A 23,638-nucleotide genomic window follows, 5' to 3' on the forward strand; every position below is an offset into this window, starting at 1 on the left:
GATGATTAATGACTAGAGGTAATATATGCCAAATGTGTGTTAAGGTTGAGGACAGCATTGACTTGACCCTCTATAAGCACTCATGTTCAGATGCGTAATAAAACGTCAACACTCCAAACTGCAGCCTCGCCGGTATGGCAGCAGGACTCACAGTGTCCACCAGCAGCTTCTTGCTGGCCTCTCCGATGCTTCTTAGGGCCATGTCCACATCCTTCTGGCCAGGCAGGCAGTTCACACAGTTATTCAGAGAGTGGGACACTGCCTTGGCCACCTGCAACACAGCACAGATCAGCCAGTCAGTGGGCTGACATTACATATTCTAACCACGCTCCATAGTCCCAGAGCACAGCTCTGAGAAGGAAAAACATCTTAAATGCAAATCAGCCTGCAAGCGGAGCACGACAATCCATGTCACTAATATATGCTACCGTCACAGACATATGCCAACCAATATGTTTATCTCCCAAAGGGCCCCGCTGCAAATAAGCAGTTTTACTGGAGCTAACAGAACTGTGAGAGGATCGCTAAGCAGGAGACTGAGAAGAGAAAATAGCAACCCTTAAAGCAGATAATTGTTATGAAAAGTAGCAGGGTTTACAAATCGGTTATCAGCCAGAATGCAGAGGAGAGGAAAGAGCCTGACAGAAAACACTGTGCTTGGAACATTAACTACTGTCTGAGTAGGACGTCAATACAGGAAATCTGTCATGCTGACTAGACCGGGCGCGTGCGTGCGCCATCGCGCCGGAGGAGATGGCTGCCGTTTTACGGCCCCCTAACCAATTGTGCTATTATGTGTGTTTTGTTGCGTTATTTGTAATTTATTCTGTACATAATGTTTCTGCCACCGTCTCTTATGACCAAAAAGAGCTTCTGGATATCAGGACAGCGATTACTCACCTCGTATTGGACGAAGATTTTTTCTTCAACGAGTCGGAAGCAAAGGATATTCTACAGACACCCGACAAGGCCCCAAACCCCGTCATTCGCATGAGAAAGAGACAGAGATATCGTGGACGTAGGTCGGGGTGCCTTGTAAGGATCCGACAGCGAGCTAGTAATCTGCCTCTTCCACCCGTCCTATTAGCCAACGTACAATAATTGGAAAACAAAATGGACGACCTAAGATCAAGGATATCCTACCAACGGGACATTAAAAACTGTAATATCTTATGTTTCACAGAGTCGTGGCTGAATGACGACATGGACACCATACAGCTGGCGGGATATACGCTACATCGACAGGATAGAACGGCTGACTCCAGTAAGACAAGGGGTGGCGGTCTGTGTATATTTGTAAACAACAGCTGGTGCACGAAATCTAATACTAAGGAAGTCTCAAGGTTTTGCTCGCCTTAGGTAGAGTATCTCATGATAAGCTGTAGACCACACTATTTAGCAAGAGAGTTTTCATCTCAAATTTTCGTAGCTGTCTATTTACCACCACAAACCGATGCTGGCACTAAGATTGCACTTAATGAGCTGTATAAGGCCATAAGCAAACAGGAAAACACTCATCCAGAAGCAGCGCTCCTAGTGGCCGGGGACTTTAATGCAGGGAAACTTACATCTGTTCTACCTCGTTTCTACCAGCGTGTTAAATGTGCAACCAGAGGAAAAAAAGCTCTAGACCACCTTTACTCCACACACAGAGACGCATACAAAGCTCTCCCACACCCTCCATTTGGCAAATCTGACCATAATTCTATCCTCCTGATTCCTGCTTACAAGCAAAAATGAAAGCAGAAAACGCGAGTGACTCGGTCAATAAAGAAGTGGTCAGATGACGCAGATGCTAAGCTACAGGACTGTTTTGCTAGCACAGATTGGAATATGTTCCAGGATTCTTCCGATGGCATTGAGGGCGTACACCACATCAGTCATTGGCTTCATCAATAAGTGCATCGATGATGTCGTCCACAGTGACCGTACGTACATACCCCAACCAGAAGCCATGGATTACAGGCAACATCCGCACTGAGGTAAAGGGTAGAGTTGCCGCTTTAAAGAAATTATAAGAAATCCCGCTATGCCCTCCGACAAATTATTTGATATTTTGTATTTTTTACTTATCTATTTTTTACTTAACACTTATTTTGTTGGTTAAGGGCTTGTAAGCATTTCACTGTAAGGTCTACACCTGTTGTATTCGGCAAATGTGGCAAATAAAATTTGATTTGATGTTGACTCTGTCCTTTCAATAGCAGACGCGATCAGGACACGCAGGTTGAAATATCAAAAACAATCTCTGAACCATCTATATTAATTTGAGGACAGCTTGAAAAGCATTAAACATTCATGACAATTTAGCTCGCTAGCTTTCTGTTGCTAGCTAATATGTCCTGGGATATAAACATTGGGTTGTTATTTTACCTGAAATACACAAGGTCCTCTACTCCGACAATTAATCCACAGATAAAAGGGTAAACCGAGTTAGTTTCTAGTAATGTCTCCTCCTTCAGGCTTCTTCTTCTTCTTTGGACTTTTTATGGCAGTTGGCAACCAACTTTAAGGTGCATTACCACCACATACTGGACTGGAGTGTGGACCTCAGTTCATCTTTCAATCATCCATGTGGGTATATGCTCCTAAAAACCAATGAGGAGATGGGAGAGGCGGGACTTACAGCGCTTCAAGCGTCACAAATGGAACCAAGTTCTATTTTAGCGCCTGGCTTGTTGACACGCGCGAGCAGTTTGGATGCAATGATTCAATAACATGTATGTATACATTTATTTTGCAACGCACGTGACGTGAGCTGTCTGGTCAGCATGTCAGGAGTTCCTCACCTGTGCCAGCCTCTGCTGACTCTCTGCGTCGCCGGGGGAGACCAGGGCCTGGTGGGCCTCATGGATGAGCATGGCAGAGCCCTCCATGACGTACTGGGCAGAATCCAACATGGCCGCCGCAGACTGGGGTTCCTTAGTGCTGGCCGCGACACCTCTGGCTGCCTGGGCCAACGTCCTCAAGGCCTGGGCAGTCTCCCTGGCAGCCACTCCTACACACAATAGCGACAGACAGACAGTGTTGGAGTGAGTGGAAGTCTTGGAGTTGGAATAACAAAGCTAGTCCAGGAAATAATTATGGAAAACCTGGTGTCAACGTCCCACTGTACCTCATCATTGTTCTTTAAGATGCAGTTAAACAACCTACTGACTCTGGATAGCTACATCATGATTTATTCATTAGACAAACTCCAAGCTGAATCTTACTTCATTTCAATCTCATTATCACGTCACTAAATATGTCCTGCATTAAGACATACACACATTCAGAGGTGAAGCTTTAGTGCTTAAAATGAATAGAACGAGTTGTTGGTAATGTGTAACTGAACAGTAGGAATAGCACAGCGAGCCCAACCTAAAGCACCCCTATTGTTAAAACAAATTAGATAGATAGGAGAACGAGGCACCATGTGGGATTGGGGCTTTACTTATTACACACAAAGCTGAGATGAGGGAATGCAGCAAATTGCATCAAATTTCATTATCCAGCCGAGTGGAGCCCATTGCTGATGGAAAGTTAAATCTAGTAAAAATAAGATGAATGAGGAGAGAGTAGCACCCTGTGCCCCAATGTGAAGCAGCACAGCCTGGGAGGGAGGGAGCAGCCATTGTTAGAATACACTATTCAAATCTGTCTTTATCAATTCTCCTGAGAGACTAAATGGAGCTAGAATGGAGGCTAAAGAAAATGTCAAGCTGTGCAGCAGGACCCATTGGGTTTATTGCTTGCTCATAGGCAATAGTGATAACAACATCACTAAATCAAAAATTGAATTACACTTTGATATCTATTGGTGGAGGGAAAGTGAATGATTGTTCGGGATTCTGCTACCTACTTTATATCCTCTCTTACCCCACTTAGTAGAGTAGAGCTTTACTGAGACCCTGTAGCTGATCGTGACATTTTGCAAACTGTAATGTCAAATAATAACATCTAACTAAGTCTAGTCGAGCAAAAACATTCTACACAGCTACTCAATGAAGTCTGCCATAAGTTTAGGTGAACATTCCTCTTGTACTACTCAATCATTCTCAGCGCACTCTGTTTGCTTTCCTACCTGTGTAGTGCTCATTGCCCTGTGCAGCACAGGTCAGCAGCTGAGCCATGGAGGAGCCAACAGCCTTGGAGGTACTACCCAGGTCCTGAGCACACTTCTCTAGCTGTAGGGACGACACAAGAGCACCAAGTCACGCCTTTTCACACATCTGCAGATTTGCTTTGCATGATTGGAACAAATCAATGTATTCTACAATGAACTGACCGATTCCCCAGGAAGTGGTTTGAGCTGCCCATCGTGCGTAGCCATCCTGGCATCTTGAAGCTCACTCCTCAGAGTTTGGACTGCACTGAGGGCAGAGTCTATCTCCAGAGGACCACAGGCTTCTTGAGCCTGCAGAAGCACATAGACACAAACCTTTCTCACACAGAGCCCAGAGGCTGTGTGTCCTGTATGAAAACATGACCATCAGTAGCTGTGGGTACAGGCAGTGGCGTAGCTCATTTTCGCTATGTGGCAGAGAGAACATTTTTCAGTTTTATAGCAAATATCATGCTATTTTCCACATTTTGCTGTCTGGCTGAGAGAAAATGTTGCTGTTTTAGAGCTCATGGATTGGGGGCCCTGAAAACTTGTGGGCTGCATGGGTGTGTGCGGGGGTGTGTGCTACGCCTGTGGGTACAGAACTTACCTTTTGGGTGACTGTCCGTAGCTCAGCTAGGCAGGTTGCCAGATTTTTGGCACATTGGCCAAGTTGCATCGCTGCAGCCTGGTCTGTCACCGTGGGGACGGTTGACTTTGCAGACGTCACCATCTTACTGCCAGGCTGTAGGAAGCTCTGGCTGGCCATGATGAGGGCTAGTTGGGCACTGAGTTCCTCTGGCTGAGCCTGACTACTCCTCATCCCCTGGATCAGCTGAGGGATGTGGTCTGCCACTGCCTACAAGTACACATATCATTTGATTAAAACAATGTAATGAAACCTGCAATATAAATGCTGCCAATGTAGCAATCGGTTCAATACTGTAGGTATTTCACCAAAGTGATCTAACAGTGATCCTGCTCGCTGTGGCTCAATCTCTATCCATATTACTGTACCTTGCAGCTGTGTACTAGTTGTTGATGAGAGGCAGTGTTCTTATTGGATGCAGAAGCGTTCTGGGCAGCTGCGATGGTCTGAGTAGCAGCAGCCGCAGCCTGCTTAGCAGCAATCTGTTCCAGAAACAGAGAGAGATATTGACAGAGATTGTTGTAGGTACGTGTTTTACATCAGAACCATAGATGAGGGTGGTATAATTAAGGCACCTCAGGGGTTTGTGGTAGGTGGCCAATATACCACGGCTAAGGGCTGTTCTTACGCACGACGCGTAAGAACCTGGATACAGCCCTGGATACAGTGCCTGGATACAGCCCTTAGTCGTGATATATTTGCCACATACCACAAACCCCAGAGATGCCTGATTGCTATTATAAACGGGTTACTAACGTAATTAGAATAGTAAACAAGTAATTGTCTCATATACAGTGGGGAAAAAAGTATTTAGTCAGCCACCAATTGTGCAAGTTCTCCCACTTAAAAAGATGAGAGAGGCCTGTAATTATCATCATAGGTACACGTCAACTATGACAGACAAAATGATGAAAAGAAATCCAGAAAATCACATTGTAGGATTTTTAATGAATTTATTTGCAAATTATGGTGGAAAATAAGTATTTGGTCAATAACAAAAGCTTTGCACACTCTTGGTATTCTCTCATGAGGACCACCACAGACAGGAAAGGATGGACATTAGACTGATGGAAATTTGTCCTTTGGTCTGGAGTCCAAATTGGAGATTTTTGGTTCCAACCACTGTGTCTTTGTGAGACGCGGTGTGGGTGAACGGATGATCTTCGCATGTGTATTTCCCAACGCAAAGCATGGAGGAGGTGTTATGGTGTGGGGGTGCTTTGCTGGTGACACTGTCTGTAATTTATTTAGAATTCAAGGCACACTTAACCAGCATGGTACCACAGCATTCTACAGCGATACACCATCTCATCTGGTTTGGGCTTAGTGGGACTATCATTTGTTTTTCAACAGGACAATGACCCAACACACCTCCAGGCTGTGTAAGGGCTATTTTTCCAAGAAGGAGAGTGATGGAGTGCTGCATCAGATGACCTGGCCTCCATAATCCCCTGACCTCAACCCAGTTGAGATGGTTTGGGATGAGTCGAACCGCAGAGTGAAGGAAAAGCAGCCAACAAGTGCTCAGCATATGTGGGAACTCCTTCAAGACTGTTGGAAAAGCATTCCAGGTGAAGCTGGTTGAGAGAATGCCAAGAGTGTGCAAAGTTGTCATCAAGGAAAAGGGTGGCTATTTGAAGAATTTCAAATATAAAATATATTTGGATTTGTTTAACACTTTTTTGTTTACTACATGATTCCATATGTGTTATTTCATAGTTTTGATGTCTTCACTATTATGCTACAATGTAAAAAATATTAAAAATAAAGAAAAACCCTTGAATGAGTAGGTGTGTCCAAACTTTTGAATGGTAGTGTATATACAGTGGGGGAAAAAAGTATTTAGTCAGCCACCAATTGTGCAAGTTCTCCCACTTAAAAAGATGAGAGAGGCCTGTAATTTTCATCATAGGTACACGTCAACTATGACAGACAAAATGAGAAAAAAAATCCAGAAAATCACATAGTAGGATTTTTAATGAATTTATTTGCAAATTATGGTGGAAAATAAGTATTTGGTCAATAACAAAAGTTTCTCAATACTTTGTTATATACCCTTTGTTGGCAATGACACAGGTCAAACGTTTTCTGTAAGTCTTCACAAGGTTTTCACACACTGTTGCTGGTATTTTGGCCCATTCCTCCATGCAGATCTCCTCTAGAGCAGTAATGTTTTGGGGCTGTCGCTGGGCAACACGGACTTTCAACTCCCTCCAAAGATTTTCTATGGGGTTGAGATCTGGAGACTGGCTAGGCCACTCCAGGACCTTGAAATGCTTCTTACGAAGCCACTCCTTCGTTGCCCGGGCGGTGTGTTTGGGATCATTGTCATGCTGAAAGACCCAGCCACGTTTCATCTTCAATGCCCTTGCTGATGGAAGGAGGTTTTCACTCAAAATCTCACGATACATGGCCCCATTCATTCTTTCCTTTACACGGATCAGTCGTCCTGGTCCCTTTGCAGAAAAACAGCCCCAAAGCATGATGTTTCCACCCCCATGCTTCACAGTAGGTATGGTGCAACTCAGCATTCTTTGTCCTCCAAACACGACGAGTTGAGTTTTTACCTAAAAGTTCTATTTTGGTTTCACCTGACCATATGACATTCTCCCAATCCTCTTCTGGATCATCCAAATGCACTCTAGCAAACTTCAGACGGGCCTGGACATGTACTGGCTTAAGCAGGGGGACACGCAGGATTTGAGTCCCTGGCGGCGTAGTGTGTTACTGATGGTAGGCTTTGTTACTTTGGTCCCAGCTCTCTGCAGGTCATTCACTAGGTCCCCCCGTGTGGTTCTGGGATTTTTGCTCACCGTTCTTGTGATCATTTTGACCCCACGGGGTGAGAACTTGCGTGGAGCCCCAGATCGAGGGAGATTATCAGTGGTCTTGTATGTCTTCCATTTCCTAATAATTGCTCCCACAGTTGATTTCTTCAAACCAAGCTGCTTACCTATTGCAGATTCAGTCTTCCCAGCCTGGTGCAGGTCTACAATTTTGTTTCTGGTGTCCTTTGACAGTTCTTTGGTCTTGGCCATAGTGAAGTTTGGAGTGTGACTGTTTGAGGTTGTGGACAGGTGTCTTTTATACTGATAACATGTTCAAACAGGTGCCATTAATACAGGTAACGAGTGGAGGACAGAGGAGCCTCTTAAAGAAGAAGTTACAGGTCTGTGAGAGCCAGAAATCTTGCTTGTTTGTAGGTGACCAAATACTTATTTTCCACCATCATTTGCAAATAAATTCATTAAAAATCCTACAATGTGATTTTCAGGATTTTTTTTCCTCAATTTGTCTGTCATAGTTGACGTGTACCTATGATGAAAATTACAGGCCTCTCTCATCTTTTTAAGTGGGAGAACTTGCACAATTGGTGGCTGACTAAATACTTTTTTTCCCCACTGTATACTGTATTTTGGGATGAGGACAACATTTTCTCAACATGCAATACATACGCACTGTACAATACACTTTTTGTATTGCCATTAATCCACACCCAGATTACTTTCTTTGAAGTAACAACAAAATGGAAAGTGGCGAGAGAAAAGAGATTCCATCTTTTGTGGGTGGAAGGATGGAGGATGAAAAAGAACCTGAACAACAATGCTATCTTTGTCCTGTGGAAAACAAACAGACTGCACAATGTTGCCTGTCTGGCACATCTCTCAAGAGGAGAGGGAGAGGGGGAGGGATGGAGGGAGGGGGAGAGAGAGAGAGAGAGCGAGAGATAATTAATTTCTCTCTGGTGAAACAGACAAACAGATCAACTACAAACAGACTACATATTTAGCATTTTCTTAACAGCAGAGCATGCTGGTAAGGGCGACACAACACAAATGGCAATGTTGAAACCCAAAAGATACAAAGCTTTAGGAGATCAGTAGGAGATATTTCAGCCATATGAATGGGCAGGTGATGGTATGCTGTCAGTTAATCTAAACCCATTAAATTCTAAATTGTTTTTATTATCTCTGCATCCTCTTTGGGCTGGAACCCATTAGTATTACAGGCTACAGAGAGATGCATCAGATAACCAACTGAATTCAGCCTTAGGTTAGTGTGTTCAGTGGAAGCTCCAGTGCAGTGGGGGTCTGGTCATTAGGGGCCTACTAATACTAGGGGCTAAACCCAGATCTTTACACTACGATTAACTCATTCACACAAATAATGGGATTCACATACTCCTGCTGCAGGAACAGAAATAATGTAGAGAATATGCTAAATACACCTAATTTGTGCAACATTTTTCTTTTGCTATGCTCTTTCCTAAGGCTTGGGGGGAGGGGATCTATGCATCTTCACACATATCTAGGTAGTGGTGTCTGACACACTCTCCTCTTTAATGGTGCGTCATGGTGTTGGATGGACTTATGGGGTTTGTTTGTGAGAAAGGACATACTAGTGTAAAGTCTCAAATGTTCATTGCTACAAAGCTACAGCTGGACAGGGACTCAAAGTTAGCACAAAGGTTACAATATTCTCTCATTCTCCATCCAACCCACCTCCAGCCTGTTGACCAGCTTCTTCTTGATGGCATTCTGAGCTGCAGCGTTAGTGGCAACACGTAACCCCTCTGCTGCCTCTCTCAGCCGCTGCTGCTGGTCCTCATTCTCTGGGTAAGCTGCAGCTCCCTGTTCACGCACACACACATGCACGCAGGCACACACAGACACAACAAGCAAAAGCACCACTAATTACAATCATAGTTCTGCAGTGGCAAAGGGAATATCAAACCCTCTTTCATAGTCTCAGTAGTACTCTGAACATTTCCCCAACACTGTGACTGTACATTAAATGTCTCAGTAACATTCTGACCATTTCCCCCAACACTGTGACTGTACATTAAATGTCTCACTAGCACTCTGAAAAATGTCCCAACACTGTGACTGTACATTAAATGCAGAGCAGCATTAGACACTCTGCTTTCTGACAGTTTCCAAGGAAACCGCCAGTGCAAGATTCCCATTTCCTCTTTGTAATAGCAGCAATGTTGTGATGAATCTGTCACAGATCAAAGGCATCTTACAAGCCATAAGCATCGTTTCACTTGCCTGGTGTTTTTACATTGATAATATCCTGCTCATTTATACTTGTCTACAGCACCAAGGGCTTATTAAGAACCATTGGTCCTGCCCTTTCATTATTTCAGCTCTAAAGAGAAGCTACAGCCCAGACTACATTAGGAATACTATACATCTCCTTTCCAACAAATGACAGCAGTACAATTCTAGTTTAAGTTGCAGACATGACACTAATGATAATACACTAACATGGCATACTGTACAGTTTACACACTAGTGGCATACAACAATCTATCCTAGAACTCTAAGTAGGCTAGCATAGTGGTTGTCCCCGTACCCGTACCTTAGCAGCCTCTACCATCCTGGCCGTGGCATCAGCCAGGAGTTTGGCTGCAGCCAGCAGCTTCTTAGAGTTGTCCACGTCCACCTCTGCCTCAGCATCTGACCTCATGGCATTGACCAGGTCAGAGGTGGCCTGAGCCAGCACCCTGGCCTGACGCACCATCTCCCCTACACAGGGTCAGAGAGAGAGAGAGGAGAGAGACAGAGCCAGGGTCAATACCTCCCAAATGTGCTATCTACACAGAAACATGGCCTAGAATAAACTCACTGATTACTGATCCCTCATTGGACCTCACACACAATAGTACACTACATGATTTCCTTTTCACCTTCTGGTATCATACTGATAGTATCACAGCAGTTTAATTTTGCCTTCCCCACTGGTTATAAAAAATTAATCTGTCTTTATATGTATTTCTGTGAGGAAATAGAATAATAAAAGCACTATAAAACCTCTATAGTGCTGTATAGAAGCTACTGTATTTCCCCCAGTCAGCCTATAAAAACTGTTATTGCTAAACACCCACCTCCAGCTAGAAATAACTGGAGAGAAGACTATCAAAGGCATGACATCCAGGGTCCTTTACAGCCTACAGCCTTTAGAGACACATGTTTTTCCCTATCAGTGAAATGGGACTTTTAAAGACATATTTCATAATAAATGATACTTGGCTGATCTACTGCAGTTTTTATTTGACTATGTTTTACAAAAGTCAGAGTGTTAAGCCCTATAAAACATTTTAAGGTCATTTGTTTCCAGTTAAATTTCAAAGCCGCACTGAATGTGATTGAGAGCAGATTTTAAGCTCTGTAGTGGTTTTCGATGACATGCTTTCTACGACCCCTTGAGGATTGGCTGGGGTTGGGAATTCTTCAGACTCATGGGCAACCCATAACAAACACTTCAGGCCTTGAAAATGTTTCAATAGCAGGGTATTGAAGGTCAGTTAATATAAACCATAACCAGAAAACATCTTTGGTCCCACTCAGTCAAAATACATGGGAACAACCACAGTGAAAGTCTAGAGAAAATAAAAGACAAGAAACAGGCTGGACAGTCCTGTCTACTTGAATGATAATTCTTACGTCCTTTAATAATAGCTAGCTAAAGGTTTGAGACTCAAACAGCTGGATGCCAGAACTGGCCAGGAATGTGAAAATACTTGCAAGATTAATCAAGAGTGAAAAGTTCTCTCCCCACCTCCCAAAAAGTGCTCAACCACTCCCCTCCCCCCTCCACTCCCCTCCTCTCCCAGAGCTCACCTGCGTCTCCCATGGACGTGAAGATGCTCTCGGTGACGGTCATGATGGTGTCTGTGGCCTGGTCGTAGCGTCCGATGGGCTCACCACAGCTGGCGTAGTGGCGTACGTGCTGCAGCAGGTCACTGAGTGCCTGGCTCACCGTGTTGGCCGCGGCACCCACCTGCTTCAGGAGCTCCCCGTGGTCTGTGGCAGAAAGGCAGGCCTTGACGCAGGTCTCCACCGAGCGGTCCACCAGCTTCCCTGCCTCAACCAGCTGCTCCTGGCACACCGGAGAACTGATGGTGGGGCTCACCACCTGGACGAACACAGTCCACGATCAGTCTCGACTGGCCACTCAAAATTAAACGACACATTCAGAGATGCTAGGGGACTCATTTTGGCGTGTACAAGAATTATAATGTTATTGTTGACATAACTAATTTAGCATACGCTATCCTGTACTAGAAATCAAGAGATAGGACAAACACACAGCCATTTCATTTCAGTAAGACAGCTCTTCTCTTATCACAGTCCTTGCCCTGAGCTGTCCTCCATGGCAACAGGAGACAGGGAACCGGGGTGTGGCAGTCAGTCAGGACAGTACCTTGGTGCAGGCCACCAGCTGTGAGGTGGAAAGGGCACACTGAGTAGCAGCTGCAATCACTCGGTTCTGCAGCACAGTGTCCTCTGCCACCTGGGCCACATTCTTGGCCTTGAGGACCATCATGGCAGCTGCGTTGGCCACCGCTTTGGCCAGGCTCATCAGAATGTCCTGTAACACATTCATCAACGTCACTCACTGACTCACAGCAGAGCTGAGCAGACTTTTTGCTCTCCATTCAATTGCAATAGCTAAAGAAAACAAAGCCTGATACCATTACATAAGTGTGTGTGAAGCTTTAAACAGGGACTGGGGGAACATGTGTGTTTCCCTGTTTGGCAGCAGTACTATAGAAATAGTGAGTAAAGTGCAGTCCAACCTGGAACCTCTCGTCGGTCTCGCCCTCCCCCATATGATGCAGCAGGTCCCCACTGGCCTGGCCTATGCTTCCTGCTGCAGTCAGCACCGTCTGTCTGGGCTGCATGGGAGGGGGTGACATCACCACATTCACAACACTGACCCCACTGCAACACCACAGCACAATCACAGCACTCCGCTGCTCTCAGATACAGTTCACATCACCAGCTCCCAGTGATTATTTCTACAGAACACATCATTATTGTTTTGAAAACATACTAAAGAAACACACTAGTGTCTTTGTTAAAAGGGAGTCCACATGCAGTACAGTCCGTATCAATCTCTGTGTAATCATTGTAATAAGGAGAATAGAGCAGATGTAATGGGTAGAACAGTGCTGTGTTGTGTCTGTACCTCTCCAGCTGCAGGCTCCACAGACCTGAGCAGGTCAGAGACGGCCCCTGTCAGGGTCCTGGCAGCTCCCATCAGGTTCTGCCCGCTGCCCACCTGGTCCTCCACCAGCGCTGCCAGAAGCTTCACCCCCCTAGACATCTCTGTCAGGTTGGAGGAGATGGTGGTGATGGCACAGCCAACCGCCGTGTAGTCTGTGTCTGTAGGGTCACCTAGGGAAGAGAGACAGTCCTCGTTAACCCTTTCTTATACCTTCTACTCTTCCACTCTCTCAGCCCAAACCGCAAGCAGCAACCTGAGTGATGCCATAATAATACACACATCAGTGTCACCATCATCACAATGAAAACACATTGGATATGGTATTGTGGAGATAAGCACAGAGAGAGAGAAGTGATAGTTATTTATGGAGAGGTAAAAGTTTCTATTGGATGATAACAGGGAGCCTCAGTGCCATTCAACAGATGGCTGGGAAAGATTAAAACCTATTGAAAGGCTGGCAGGGAGCAGTGTGGAGCAGCATGGCACAGCTCCAGCCAGGAGGCAGTGAGAGGCTGCCAGCTAGTTAAGCTTCAGGACAACACGCTCACTATTTATTCATCAATGGAAATATTTATTAGGGCAAATGGGAAATGTTCCATTATGTAAACGGAATTCAGACCCCTCCTCTCTGGGTGTTCCACATCGGCTTGGAAAATGTGTGTATTGATTCTATCCCTGTGGGTTTTGCCCTTGAAGATAAGCGCCTGTTATTTTTAATAGGTCATTTTCGAGCTAAGTCTAGAGGCCTTTTATAAACAAGGATTCTAGTGAAAATATAACAGAAAACTCTACATGATTCCAAACATCTGTAAGGAAACTCTTGGGCACTCACCTGCAGTAAGATTGACCACAGATGCTGTTCCAGCAGTTATGGCATCTACTTGAGAGTGGATTTCATGTTTGGACTCATCCACTTTGTTCTGAACCCAAACTCTGGATGCCTTTCAGGAGAGAGAGAAGGACGGGTTTTGGCTTTCATCACAGTGGGAGAGTTTTAGCTCATATATATTTTGTTATCAGGACTAGGGCTTCTTCACAACTCCTACAGCTATTGAAGCACCAGTTTCCAGCTTTAAAGTGCATATTTCATATTTACAGTCAATTTCCACCACCTAATTACACGTGAAACATGGGAGTTCAAAAAGACTAACATAAAGTCAGCCCTTCTATATGCTTAGCTAAGCACATCTACCGAGGGAAAACGCCAAACTTGCACCTTTAAAATAATACATGTAATGGGATACAAAAATATATTTTCCAAAAACACACAAAGAAATAGAATTAATCTTCACTGACTAGGCTGCGTGGACTAAAAGGTTCAAAGTGTTGGAGAAGTTGAGCAGTTTTGAATGGTGTAATTTTGTGGCTGTGGTGTGTGAAGGGGGATTAGTCCAGTGAATGGAGGAGGGAACTCACCATGTCCTGTCCAAGAGGAGGCAGGTTATCTACCTCCCCCAGATCAGCCTGGGCCTGCTGCACTGCCTGCATACTGGTGTTAATGGTCCCCATCAGGGCCTGCTGGGCCAAGCTCTGACAACACACACACATTTTAAAGATTTTTGTACAAACAGACAAAGATCGTAGTTAGTGATTGTGTAAGCAAGGTTTTCTGCACATCACTGCTCCTACTGTGTGACATTGGCATGGGTGCCAGCGGGCATGCTCACCAGCGGGGGCATGTGTCCTCTGTGCATCTGCCCTGTGGTAATCTGCTGCTGGGCAGAGGGCATGGTGCCCATGTTGAAGGTGTTGTCAGGGCCACCGATGGACCCGGAGCGGATGATACCTGGCAGTGCCACCGAGCCATGCTCCACACGACCCACCCTGTTAAACTGCTGCTGCAGGATGGTCGACCTGAAGAGGGGGGAAGGGGGGGGAGAGAGAGAGAGAGAGAGAGAGAGAGAGAGAGAGAGAGAGAGAGAGAGAGAGAGAGAGAGAGAGAGAGAGAGAGAGAGAGAGAGAGAGAGAGAGAGAGAGAGAGAGAGAGAGAGAGAGAGAGAGAGAGAGATGTTAGGACCTTTATAGGACATCTTCTGATAAGGAAACATAATACTCATTATTTTCTCCATTACAATAGGACAGCAGTAACAGAGCCATAACAGTGAGTTAGTACTGATATGAAAAGAGCTGTTCCACTGCCCCTGTAAACAGTTTGTCACATTCACTATTGGTTAATTACTGCTTATTTTGAGAGGCAGCAATTATGTTCTGTGCTGAGAAACAAAACATGAGTCAATTGGCACCTAAACAGTAGGGAGTGATATGATGCCCAGTGTCTATCCCAGCAGGATCCGCTATGAGACAAACAGGTTTCCAATAACAACCGGTGTCTGGGCTCGGGGTGACAGGACAACAGTCTATCTGTATTAGATATCCTGTAGGAGTCGAGCTGCAAGGCCAAGCAAAAATAAAAACTAGGCAGCTGTGATCATCTGAGATGAGAAGAAATTACATGTTAAAGGGATACTTCAGGATTTTGCCAATGAGGCCCTTTATCTACTTCCCCAGAGTCAGATAACTTGTGGATACCATTTTCATGTCTCTGCTTGCAGTTTGAAAGAAGTTGATAACTAGCACTATCGCAATTGCAAACTAGTGTTAGCGTAATGACTGACTAGCAGATGCCCATAGACTTCCAGTCACTAGTTAGCAAAATCTTGCAAAACTACGTTCATACCCCAACCCGAGCACTCCGTTCTGCCACCTCTGGTCTCTTGGCCCTCCCGCTCCCACTCAGCCCAGTCCAAGCTCTTCTCTGTCCTGTCAGCCCAATGGTGGAACCAGCTTCCCTCTGAAGCTAGGACAGCAGAGTCCCTGCCCATCTTTCGAAAACATCTGAAACCCTACCTCTTCAAAGAGTATTTTAAATAATCCCAATGCACCCCCCCTCGCATAAAACATAAAAATGGTCTCCACGAGTTCATCTGATTCTGGGGAAGTAGATACAAATGATCTTTGTTTGCAAAATAATAATATAGCTGTCTTGCCCTGGGGTATTTTTCTTATGGAGGTTAGAGAAAATACAAATAAAAGCTAATATTCCTTCAGGAGAGAGGGACAGATGGTATTCTGTGATCATATTTCAGAGAACAAATGAACTCACAGATACTGTATGTTATTGGAAATTCAGGATGCAGAGTCTAACTCATTTCGTGTTATTTTTCTCAGGGGTGTAATGCCGGGCAGGCAGAAATGTGATTATATGCACAATAAAATCAAGGTTTACATTCACATGAGGAATAACTTGTCTGTAGTCTCTGAATATGGCTGGTCAGCATTATCAATGTAAATAGGCCAGCACCCTATGTATGTGCAGTATGAGGGATCCTTACTTCTTTGGAGAGACAGATTCTTCCAGCATGGTGGACTCTTCATCTCCCTCCAAACCAAAACGATCCTTACTCTGCTTCTGTGGAAGGGAATAACAAAAGGTGTCAAAAGAAAATACTTGTGGGAAGTGTTTCTGGTTTGCTCATTTCTGGTTTATTTTGACTTGCCTTTTTGAGAATGATGTCGATGTATCCTGCAATCAGCTGAGAGATCTGTTCCCCCTCTGTGGTCTGAACAGAGTAGTAACTCTCCTGGTACTCCCCAAAATCCTGCAGGATACAACCAGATTGTCAGGAGAGATACTGAAGTTACAGTCCAGACCCACTACAATGGACTACTCTCATAGCAATAACTTAATCACATAACTAATCCCTATCTGTCAGTACATAGGCTCATAGTATTCTGGTGATACCTCTAGGAAATGGAGAAGTGTATGTGTTGTCGTATGTGGAGTACAGCAGCTTTCTCAGAGATCAAGGTTGAACCAGGGCCTTCTACTTTCACGTGTCACAGCTATTTGCCATGCTGCGCTCTAATTTCACAAAGTTCCTTTCCATCTACACAAGCACAGGAAGATGTGGTAGTGCTTAGAAAGAAGCTTTGAATGGACTAATGGTATGTCGGCAACACCTTCACCATTCCTTCTCCTAATGAACAGACAAACTTTGACTCCATTCCATTACGATTCTGAACTCTTCAAAGAGCTGATAAAATATGAGACATACTCGTTTTCAATATATAACTCCACACATTTCAAAGGCTTCCTAAGCGAGACAGGAATGTAATATTCCATTCAAATCAATGTTGGCAAATGTACCTCCGAGTATGTTTAAAAATTGTACTCCCTATTAATCTTAAAATGGGTTATTCATTTCAGTTGAATGCAATCTGGCTTAATAAACCGAGATAAAACAAACAAACAAAAAAAACAGCACTGCTGACAACAACCAAAATACTACATTGAAAAAGCACTCAAATAAATAAAACGTCCAAGTGCTTCACATTCTTTCAGTAAAATCCCTTGTATACACAGTCTAATATATACACTAACATAACTGTTTATTGAAAAGAAAACACAATAACACTGTGGATTGGGGGTAGTATCAACAACACATACTATTTTGCAGTTACACTACACCTGTCTGCAACGGGCCGAAATATTTTGAAGGGGTGTCCACATACTTTTGTATATATAGTGTATTTCTGTTGTTATAATGAGATGTAACGGACAGAAGAGAGGTTAAAGGCTCAGATACACCACTAGTGTTTGCTGGCCGAGGGTTCTTAGCACCTCTGAACGTAAATTGCGCACCAATATTCCATGTAGAATCACGGTGAAAAATGGCGGCAGTCAGACGTCTACAGCGGGTGGTCCCTAAAACACAGCGCGCCGAACGATCGCCAGACGAATGCTAGATATACATTCGGTGTGATGTGTGTGAGCCTTAAGAGTGTAGAATGTGTTCCTGTGAATGTGGGATTGGAGTGGACTGAGACCAGGTCATACCAGGGTGAAGCTCTTGGGAGAAGCAGCCCATCTCTTCACTGTGGTTAGGGGCCATTCCTGAACCACGTCTTTAGTCTTCTCTTCCACCCGCATCACCGACTCTTTGGTTATCCCCAGTAACCGTGGGACAAGCTTATTCTTGCTTTTCAACTTTTCCTAACAGACAAGACATGAGACAATATTTTCATAGGTGTTCAACGCCTACACAGATGAATAACTGGGGGCATCTCTTTACTCAGAGAAATGAAAACAGCAGCAGAGCAAAGCTGCCTGCCATAGATAGCACACATGCGCTGTTCTGTTTGTCTGTCCTGAGTCAGGAGCCCCAGTGGAGGAGGAGGAGGGCGGATGGGGTTTGACCCTGCAGAGTTCAGGCTTGTTTAACCGGGCCTCCCTGCTGTTCTGCTGAACAGGCCATCCCCAGTCCCTCCTTCCCCAGGCTAGGCCTCTGTTGCTAGGGGAGCCTCAACCTGGCTGTCAGTGTGGCAGGATGGAGCTTCCACCAGCAGCAGCACACTGACTCTGACTGGCTCTAGTGCCCTCCTCCTCTCTGCCCACACACAATCCATTACGCCTCACTTCAGAACATGAGCCTACTCTTGGCTCCACTCCAGCAAAGCTGAACACTACACAAAATTAATGGTTAGGAGGACAGGGGAGTTGAAAAATACCTTTTCACTTCTCCAGGCTATTGTTTTTATTTCAGGGTCAAAAAGTAGAGCTCCAACAACAGAACAAGGTAACAGCTTTAGAGCAGCTTGAACAGACTCAATGCTTTTTATACAAGGGCAGATAACATTATCTTGATTATCATGGTAGCTATGTATAGAGAACTATTTCAATTGTTCATTGTCTTAGCTTATTCAAGTAGTTGTTCACAGTGTATTCAACTCAGGAAGTCAGATTTTGGAATCTGAAGTGGTTTGCCATGTTAGAGATAGTATCTTAAATCAGTAAGCTTGTATTTCATACAAGGCAAGTTGGTGAGGTTTTTAAACACCTGCTGGTCGGGACTCACAGCAGCACAGGTTGAACTAATGTCAGAGAGCTTTTATTGGCCGTAGTCCCACCATCACAGACAGGCCTTCTATATCATTCATTCAACGTTTCTTGATTTCTTGTATTTTTTAGGGGGAAAAAATCCCTAACATTTTAATTTTTTGACATTTTACAGCATTGTTAGGAGCTAGTAACATAAGCATTTAGCTGCACCCGCTATAACACCTGCTAAACTGTGTACGCAACCAATAAACTTTGATCATATCTAAGATCCTTACAGTTATGGAAGGCTTGTTCTGGAGCACTGAGCTGGTTTAAGAGTGACACATAACAAATGGAAGGTTGCAATAAATTCCCAAAATGTGCTTTACCTACAGTATATCTATGTTTTTGGCTGTTGTTTCTGTGTGAGCGTCTCTCTCTCTCTCACACTCTCTCTCTCTCACACTCTCACACTCTCACACAAACACCCACACCTCTCACACACACACACACACACACACACACACACACCTCTCTCACACACACACACACACACCTCTCAAACCTAATCTTAACCTTGCAGTAAGCTGTATTTACACAGTAAATCATTCATTTTACTGTCTGTTGGAGAACACAAGCCTCTCTACTTATATCTTACCTTCACCAGGAAGAAGGAGACCCCATATGTCGGAAGGGACCTCGCTAGTTTCACATACTTTACTTTGGACTCAATCTCTGTCATTTCTCCACAGGTTTTGTGATCCTGAGGGTCAGAGGGAAATAGATACAGCAATAGAAACCTAGAGTTTAAACAATATCAAATTTGGGAAATGCATTGCTTTTAATTCACAGCTTTTAATTTTCCTTTGATAACATATGAATCCATATGTCTACAACATATTGCATAATACTGAACATACCACAAATATTTTCTTCTCCGACCCTCTCTGCTTGATGTACTCTTTGGGTAGAAACTCCTTCAGGCTATGGAGATAAACCACATTTTACAAGTTTACACTCATGATGTACAGACATTCCCTTTCCAAAACATGCTTTCACACAAGGTCATTCTTGCCTCAGTACCTACATTCACAAGTGTTATATTCTATTTGCCATATATTTTTCAACTGTTCTGTGATGTTTTACAAAAGTTCTGAACCTTTCTATTCTCATTGTTTCTACAGATCGTAAATTGAAAATAAACATTTTTGCTAGAAGTATTATTATATTATTGATCGATTGACTATGACTTTTCAGATCACCCAGTAGTGCTATCTGCAGGGTTAGCTCCAGGTAAACATTGCAATCCTTTAGCCATTCCTGGACCTGTGTCCAAAAACAAGCTACAAATGGACAGTAACAAAACAAATGATCTAATGATTCTGTCTCTTCGCAGCAAAATATGCAGAGCTGGGAAGATTGTATCCCCCATATAAATAAAATGTTATTGGTAGCAACAATTTTATATAATAATTTACATAGAAAAATTATAAGTTTTGAATCCGGTATCGTTTTGCGTATCAATTCATAAACACTATGCCATGGAATCGGTACGTCAAAAATCTCTTCCCAACTATTTTGCAATCTATATGGGATGGCTGTCAATCCTTTGGTCCTTAAATGAAACTGGTATACTTTTTTATTTATCACAATTTTCTTTAACCAATTATATTCTTTAATGCAAGGCCGACAGACAAGTTCCTTACTTTTTCCCCCTTCCACTTTCCTTTTCCATTTTTGCTGTAATGCTGCAATTATTTGGTTGTAATTTTGGGTAGAGCAGACATTTCCATATGTTTTTGTTAGCTGCATGTGCGACATAACTCCACCAGTCCTACCGATAATATAATTTACAAAGATTATACCTTTTTTAAACATTTTGTAAAAAAAAAAGGTTTTTTATCAATTAGTATATTTGAGTTTAATTTGAATTTGTTCTGTCGTTTCTGGAGGATTAAATTGAAATTGCAACCAACTTTCTATGGCTTGTTTTAGAAATAGTGATATTTGGGAGATTATTTCCTTTTCAAATAACTGAAAGTGAGAGGTTGTAATCTGAATAAAGGGAAAAAGGTAATTCTTGAACATTGGGTGAGACAATCTTACTAATTTGCTAGAGAACCAGTTCGGATTTAAGTATAACTTTTGTATGACTGAAGCTTTTAGTGATAGGTCTAATGCTTTAATATTTAATAATTTATGTCCTCATTCATATTCATTATATAAATAGGCCGGTTTAATTTTGTCTGGCTTGCCGTTCCAAATAAAATTGAATATTTTTTTCTCATGTAATTTAAAAAACTGTTCGCTAGGCGTAGGCAAGACCATAAGCAAATAGGTAAACTGGGATAATACTAAAGAGTTAATCAGGGTGATTTTTCCACAAATTGACAGGTATTTACCTTTCCATGGTAGCAAGATTTTATCTATTTTTGCTAACTTTCTATTAAAATGTATTGGAGTGAGATCATTTATTTCATTTGGGATATGTATTCCGAGTATATCCACATCACCATCAGACCATTTTATTGGTAAACTACATGGTAATGTAAAAATTAAATTTTTAGTGATGCAATACGTAATATAGTACATTTATCATAATTTGGTTGTAATCCAGAGAGGTTAGAAAATGTACAGTGAGGGAAAAAAGTATTTGATCCCCTGCTGATTTTGTACGTTTGCCCACTGACAAAGAAATGATCCGTCTATAATTTTAATGGTAGGTTTATTTGAACAGTGAGAGACAGAATAACAACAACAAAATCCAGAAAAACGCATGTATAAAATGTTATAAATTGATTTGCATTTTAATGAGGGAAATAAGTATTTGACCCCCTCTCAATAAGAAAGATTTCTGGCTCCCAGGTGTCTTTTATACAGGTAACGAGCTGAGATTAGGAGCACACTCTTAAAGGGAATGCTCCTAATCTCAGTTTGTTACCTGTATTACATTTACATTTTAGTCATTTAGCAGACGCTCTTATCCAGAGCGACTTACAGGAGCAATTAGGGTTAAGTGCCTTGCTCAAGGGCACATTAACGTCATTTAGCAGACGCTCTTAGCCAGAGCGACTCACAAATTGGTGCGTTCACCCTATAGCCAGTGGGATAACCACTTTACAATTGGGGGGGGGGGGGGGGGGTAGAAGGATTCCTTTATCCTATCCCAGGTATTCCTTAAAGAGGTGGGGTTTCAAATGTCTCCGGAAGGTGGTGAGTGACTCCGCTGTCCTGGCGTCGTGAGGGAGCTTGTTCCACCATTGGGGTGCCAGAGCAGCGAACAGTTTTGACTGGGCTGAGCGGGAACTATGCTTCCGCAGAGGAAGGGGAGCCAGCAGGCCAGAGGTGGATGAGCGCAATGCCCTCGTTTGGGTGTAGGGACTGATCAGAGCCTGAAGGTACAGAGGTGCCGTTCCCCTCACTGCTCCATAGGCAAGCACCATGGTCTTGTAGCGGATGCGAGCTTCAACTGGAAGCCAGTGGAGTGTGCGGAGGAGGGGGGTGACGTGAGAGAACTTGGGAAGGTTGAACAACAGACGGGCTGCGGCATTCTGGATGAGTTGTAGGGGTTTAATGGCACAGGCAGGGAGGCCAGCCAACAGCGAGTTGCAGTAGTCCAGATGGGAGATGACAAGTGATTCCTCACCGTTCTCATGATCATAAAATACACCTGTCCACAGAAGCAATCAATCAGATTCCAAACTCTCCACCATGGCCAAGACCAAAGAGCTCTCCAAGGATGTCAGGGACAAGATTGTAGACCTACACAAGGCTGGAATGGGCTACAAGACCATCAGCAAGCAGCTTGGTGAGAAGGTGACAACAGTTGGTGCGATTATTCGCAAATGGAAGAAACACAAAAGAACTGTCAATCTCCCTCGGCCTGGGGCTCCATGCAAGATCTCACCTCGTGGAGTTGCAATGATCATAAGAATGGTGAGGAATCAGCCCAGAACTACACGGGAGGATCTTGTCAATGATCAAGGCAGCTGGGACCATAGTCACCAAGAAAACAATTGGTAACACACTACGCCGTGAAGGACTGAAATCCTGCAGCGCCCGCAAGGTCCCCCCTGCTCAAGAAAGCACATATACAGGCCCATCTGAAGTTTGCCAATGAACATCTGAATGATTCAGAGGAGAACTGGGTGAAAGTGTTGTGGTCAGATGAGACCAAACTCGAGCTCTTTGGCATCAACTCAACTCGCCGTGTTTGGAGGAGGAGGAATGCTGCCTATGACCCCAAGAACACCATACCCACCGTCAAACATGGAGGTGGAAACATTATGCTTTGGGGGTGTTTTTCTGCTAAGGGGACAGGACAACTTCACCACATCAAAGGGACGATGGACGGGGCCATGTACCGTCAAATCTTGGGTGAGAACCTCCTTCCCTCAGCCAGGGCATTGAAAATGGGTCGTGGATGGGTATTCCAGCATGACAATGACCCAAATCACACGGCCAAGGCAACAAAGGAGTGGCTCAAGAAGGAGCACATTAAGGTCCTGGAGTGGCCTAGCCAGTCTCCAGACCTTAATCCCATAGGAAATCTATGGAGGGAGCTGAAGGTTCGAGTTGCCAAACGTCAGCCTCGAAACCTTAATGACTTGGAGAAGATCTGCAAAGAGGAGTGGGACAAAATCCCTCCTGAGATGTGTGCAAACCTGGTGGCCAACTACAAGAAACGTCTGACCTCTGTGATTGCCAACAAGGGTTTTGCCACCAAGTACTAAATCATGTTTTGCAGAGGGGTCAAATACTTATTTCCCTCATTCAAATGCAAATCAATTTATAACATTTTTGACATGCATTTTTCTGGATTTTGTTGTTGTTATTCTGTCTCTCATTGTTCAAATAAACCTACCATTAAAATTATAGACTGATCATGTCTTTGTCAGTGGGCAAACGTACAAAATCAGCAGGGGATCAAATACTTTTTTCCCTCACTGTATCTAGATCCTCTATGAGGCTGTGGAGGGATTCAAGTTGTGGATTTAAAAGAAAACATGAATCATCAGCGTACAATGACAAATTTGTTTTTAAGCCCTGGATTTCTAATCCCTTGATATTA

The 23,638-nt window shown here is 43.7% G+C and overlaps 1 protein-coding gene across 1 annotated transcript in view; it reads right to left on the bottom strand.

Moving 5' to 3' along the window:
• Window positions 1–23,638, bottom strand: part of LOC311134565 (talin-2-like) — a gene marked incomplete at both ends in the record, with an annotated part of 76,727 nt that overhangs the window by 34,462 nt on the left and 18,627 nt on the right. The window contains 20 exons of the mRNA XM_084168271.1: window positions 152–271; window positions 2,790–2,998; window positions 4,064–4,166; window positions 4,268–4,396; window positions 4,695–4,943; window positions 5,102–5,215; window positions 9,236–9,364; window positions 10,098–10,264; window positions 11,360–11,654; window positions 11,943–12,110; window positions 12,319–12,417; window positions 12,711–12,919; window positions 13,582–13,690; window positions 14,166–14,279; window positions 14,417–14,603; window positions 16,082–16,158; window positions 16,247–16,348; window positions 17,587–17,742; window positions 19,226–19,330; window positions 19,488–19,551. Coding sequence (XP_084024397.1) covers window positions 152–271; window positions 2,790–2,998; window positions 4,064–4,166; window positions 4,268–4,396; window positions 4,695–4,943; window positions 5,102–5,215; window positions 9,236–9,364; window positions 10,098–10,264; window positions 11,360–11,654; window positions 11,943–12,110; window positions 12,319–12,417; window positions 12,711–12,919; window positions 13,582–13,690; window positions 14,166–14,279; window positions 14,417–14,603; window positions 16,082–16,158; window positions 16,247–16,348; window positions 17,587–17,742; window positions 19,226–19,330; window positions 19,488–19,551 — 2,905 coding nt within the window. The remainder of the gene's footprint in view (window positions 1–151; window positions 272–2,789; window positions 2,999–4,063; window positions 4,167–4,267; window positions 4,397–4,694; window positions 4,944–5,101; window positions 5,216–9,235; window positions 9,365–10,097; window positions 10,265–11,359; window positions 11,655–11,942; window positions 12,111–12,318; window positions 12,418–12,710; window positions 12,920–13,581; window positions 13,691–14,165; window positions 14,280–14,416; window positions 14,604–16,081; window positions 16,159–16,246; window positions 16,349–17,586; window positions 17,743–19,225; window positions 19,331–19,487; window positions 19,552–23,638) is intronic.

This window comes from Coregonus lavaretus (genome assembly GCF_964263955.1).
Source record: "Coregonus lavaretus genome assembly, chromosome: 9".
NCBI classification, from domain to species: domain Eukaryota; kingdom Metazoa; phylum Chordata; class Actinopteri; order Salmoniformes; family Salmonidae; genus Coregonus; species Coregonus lavaretus.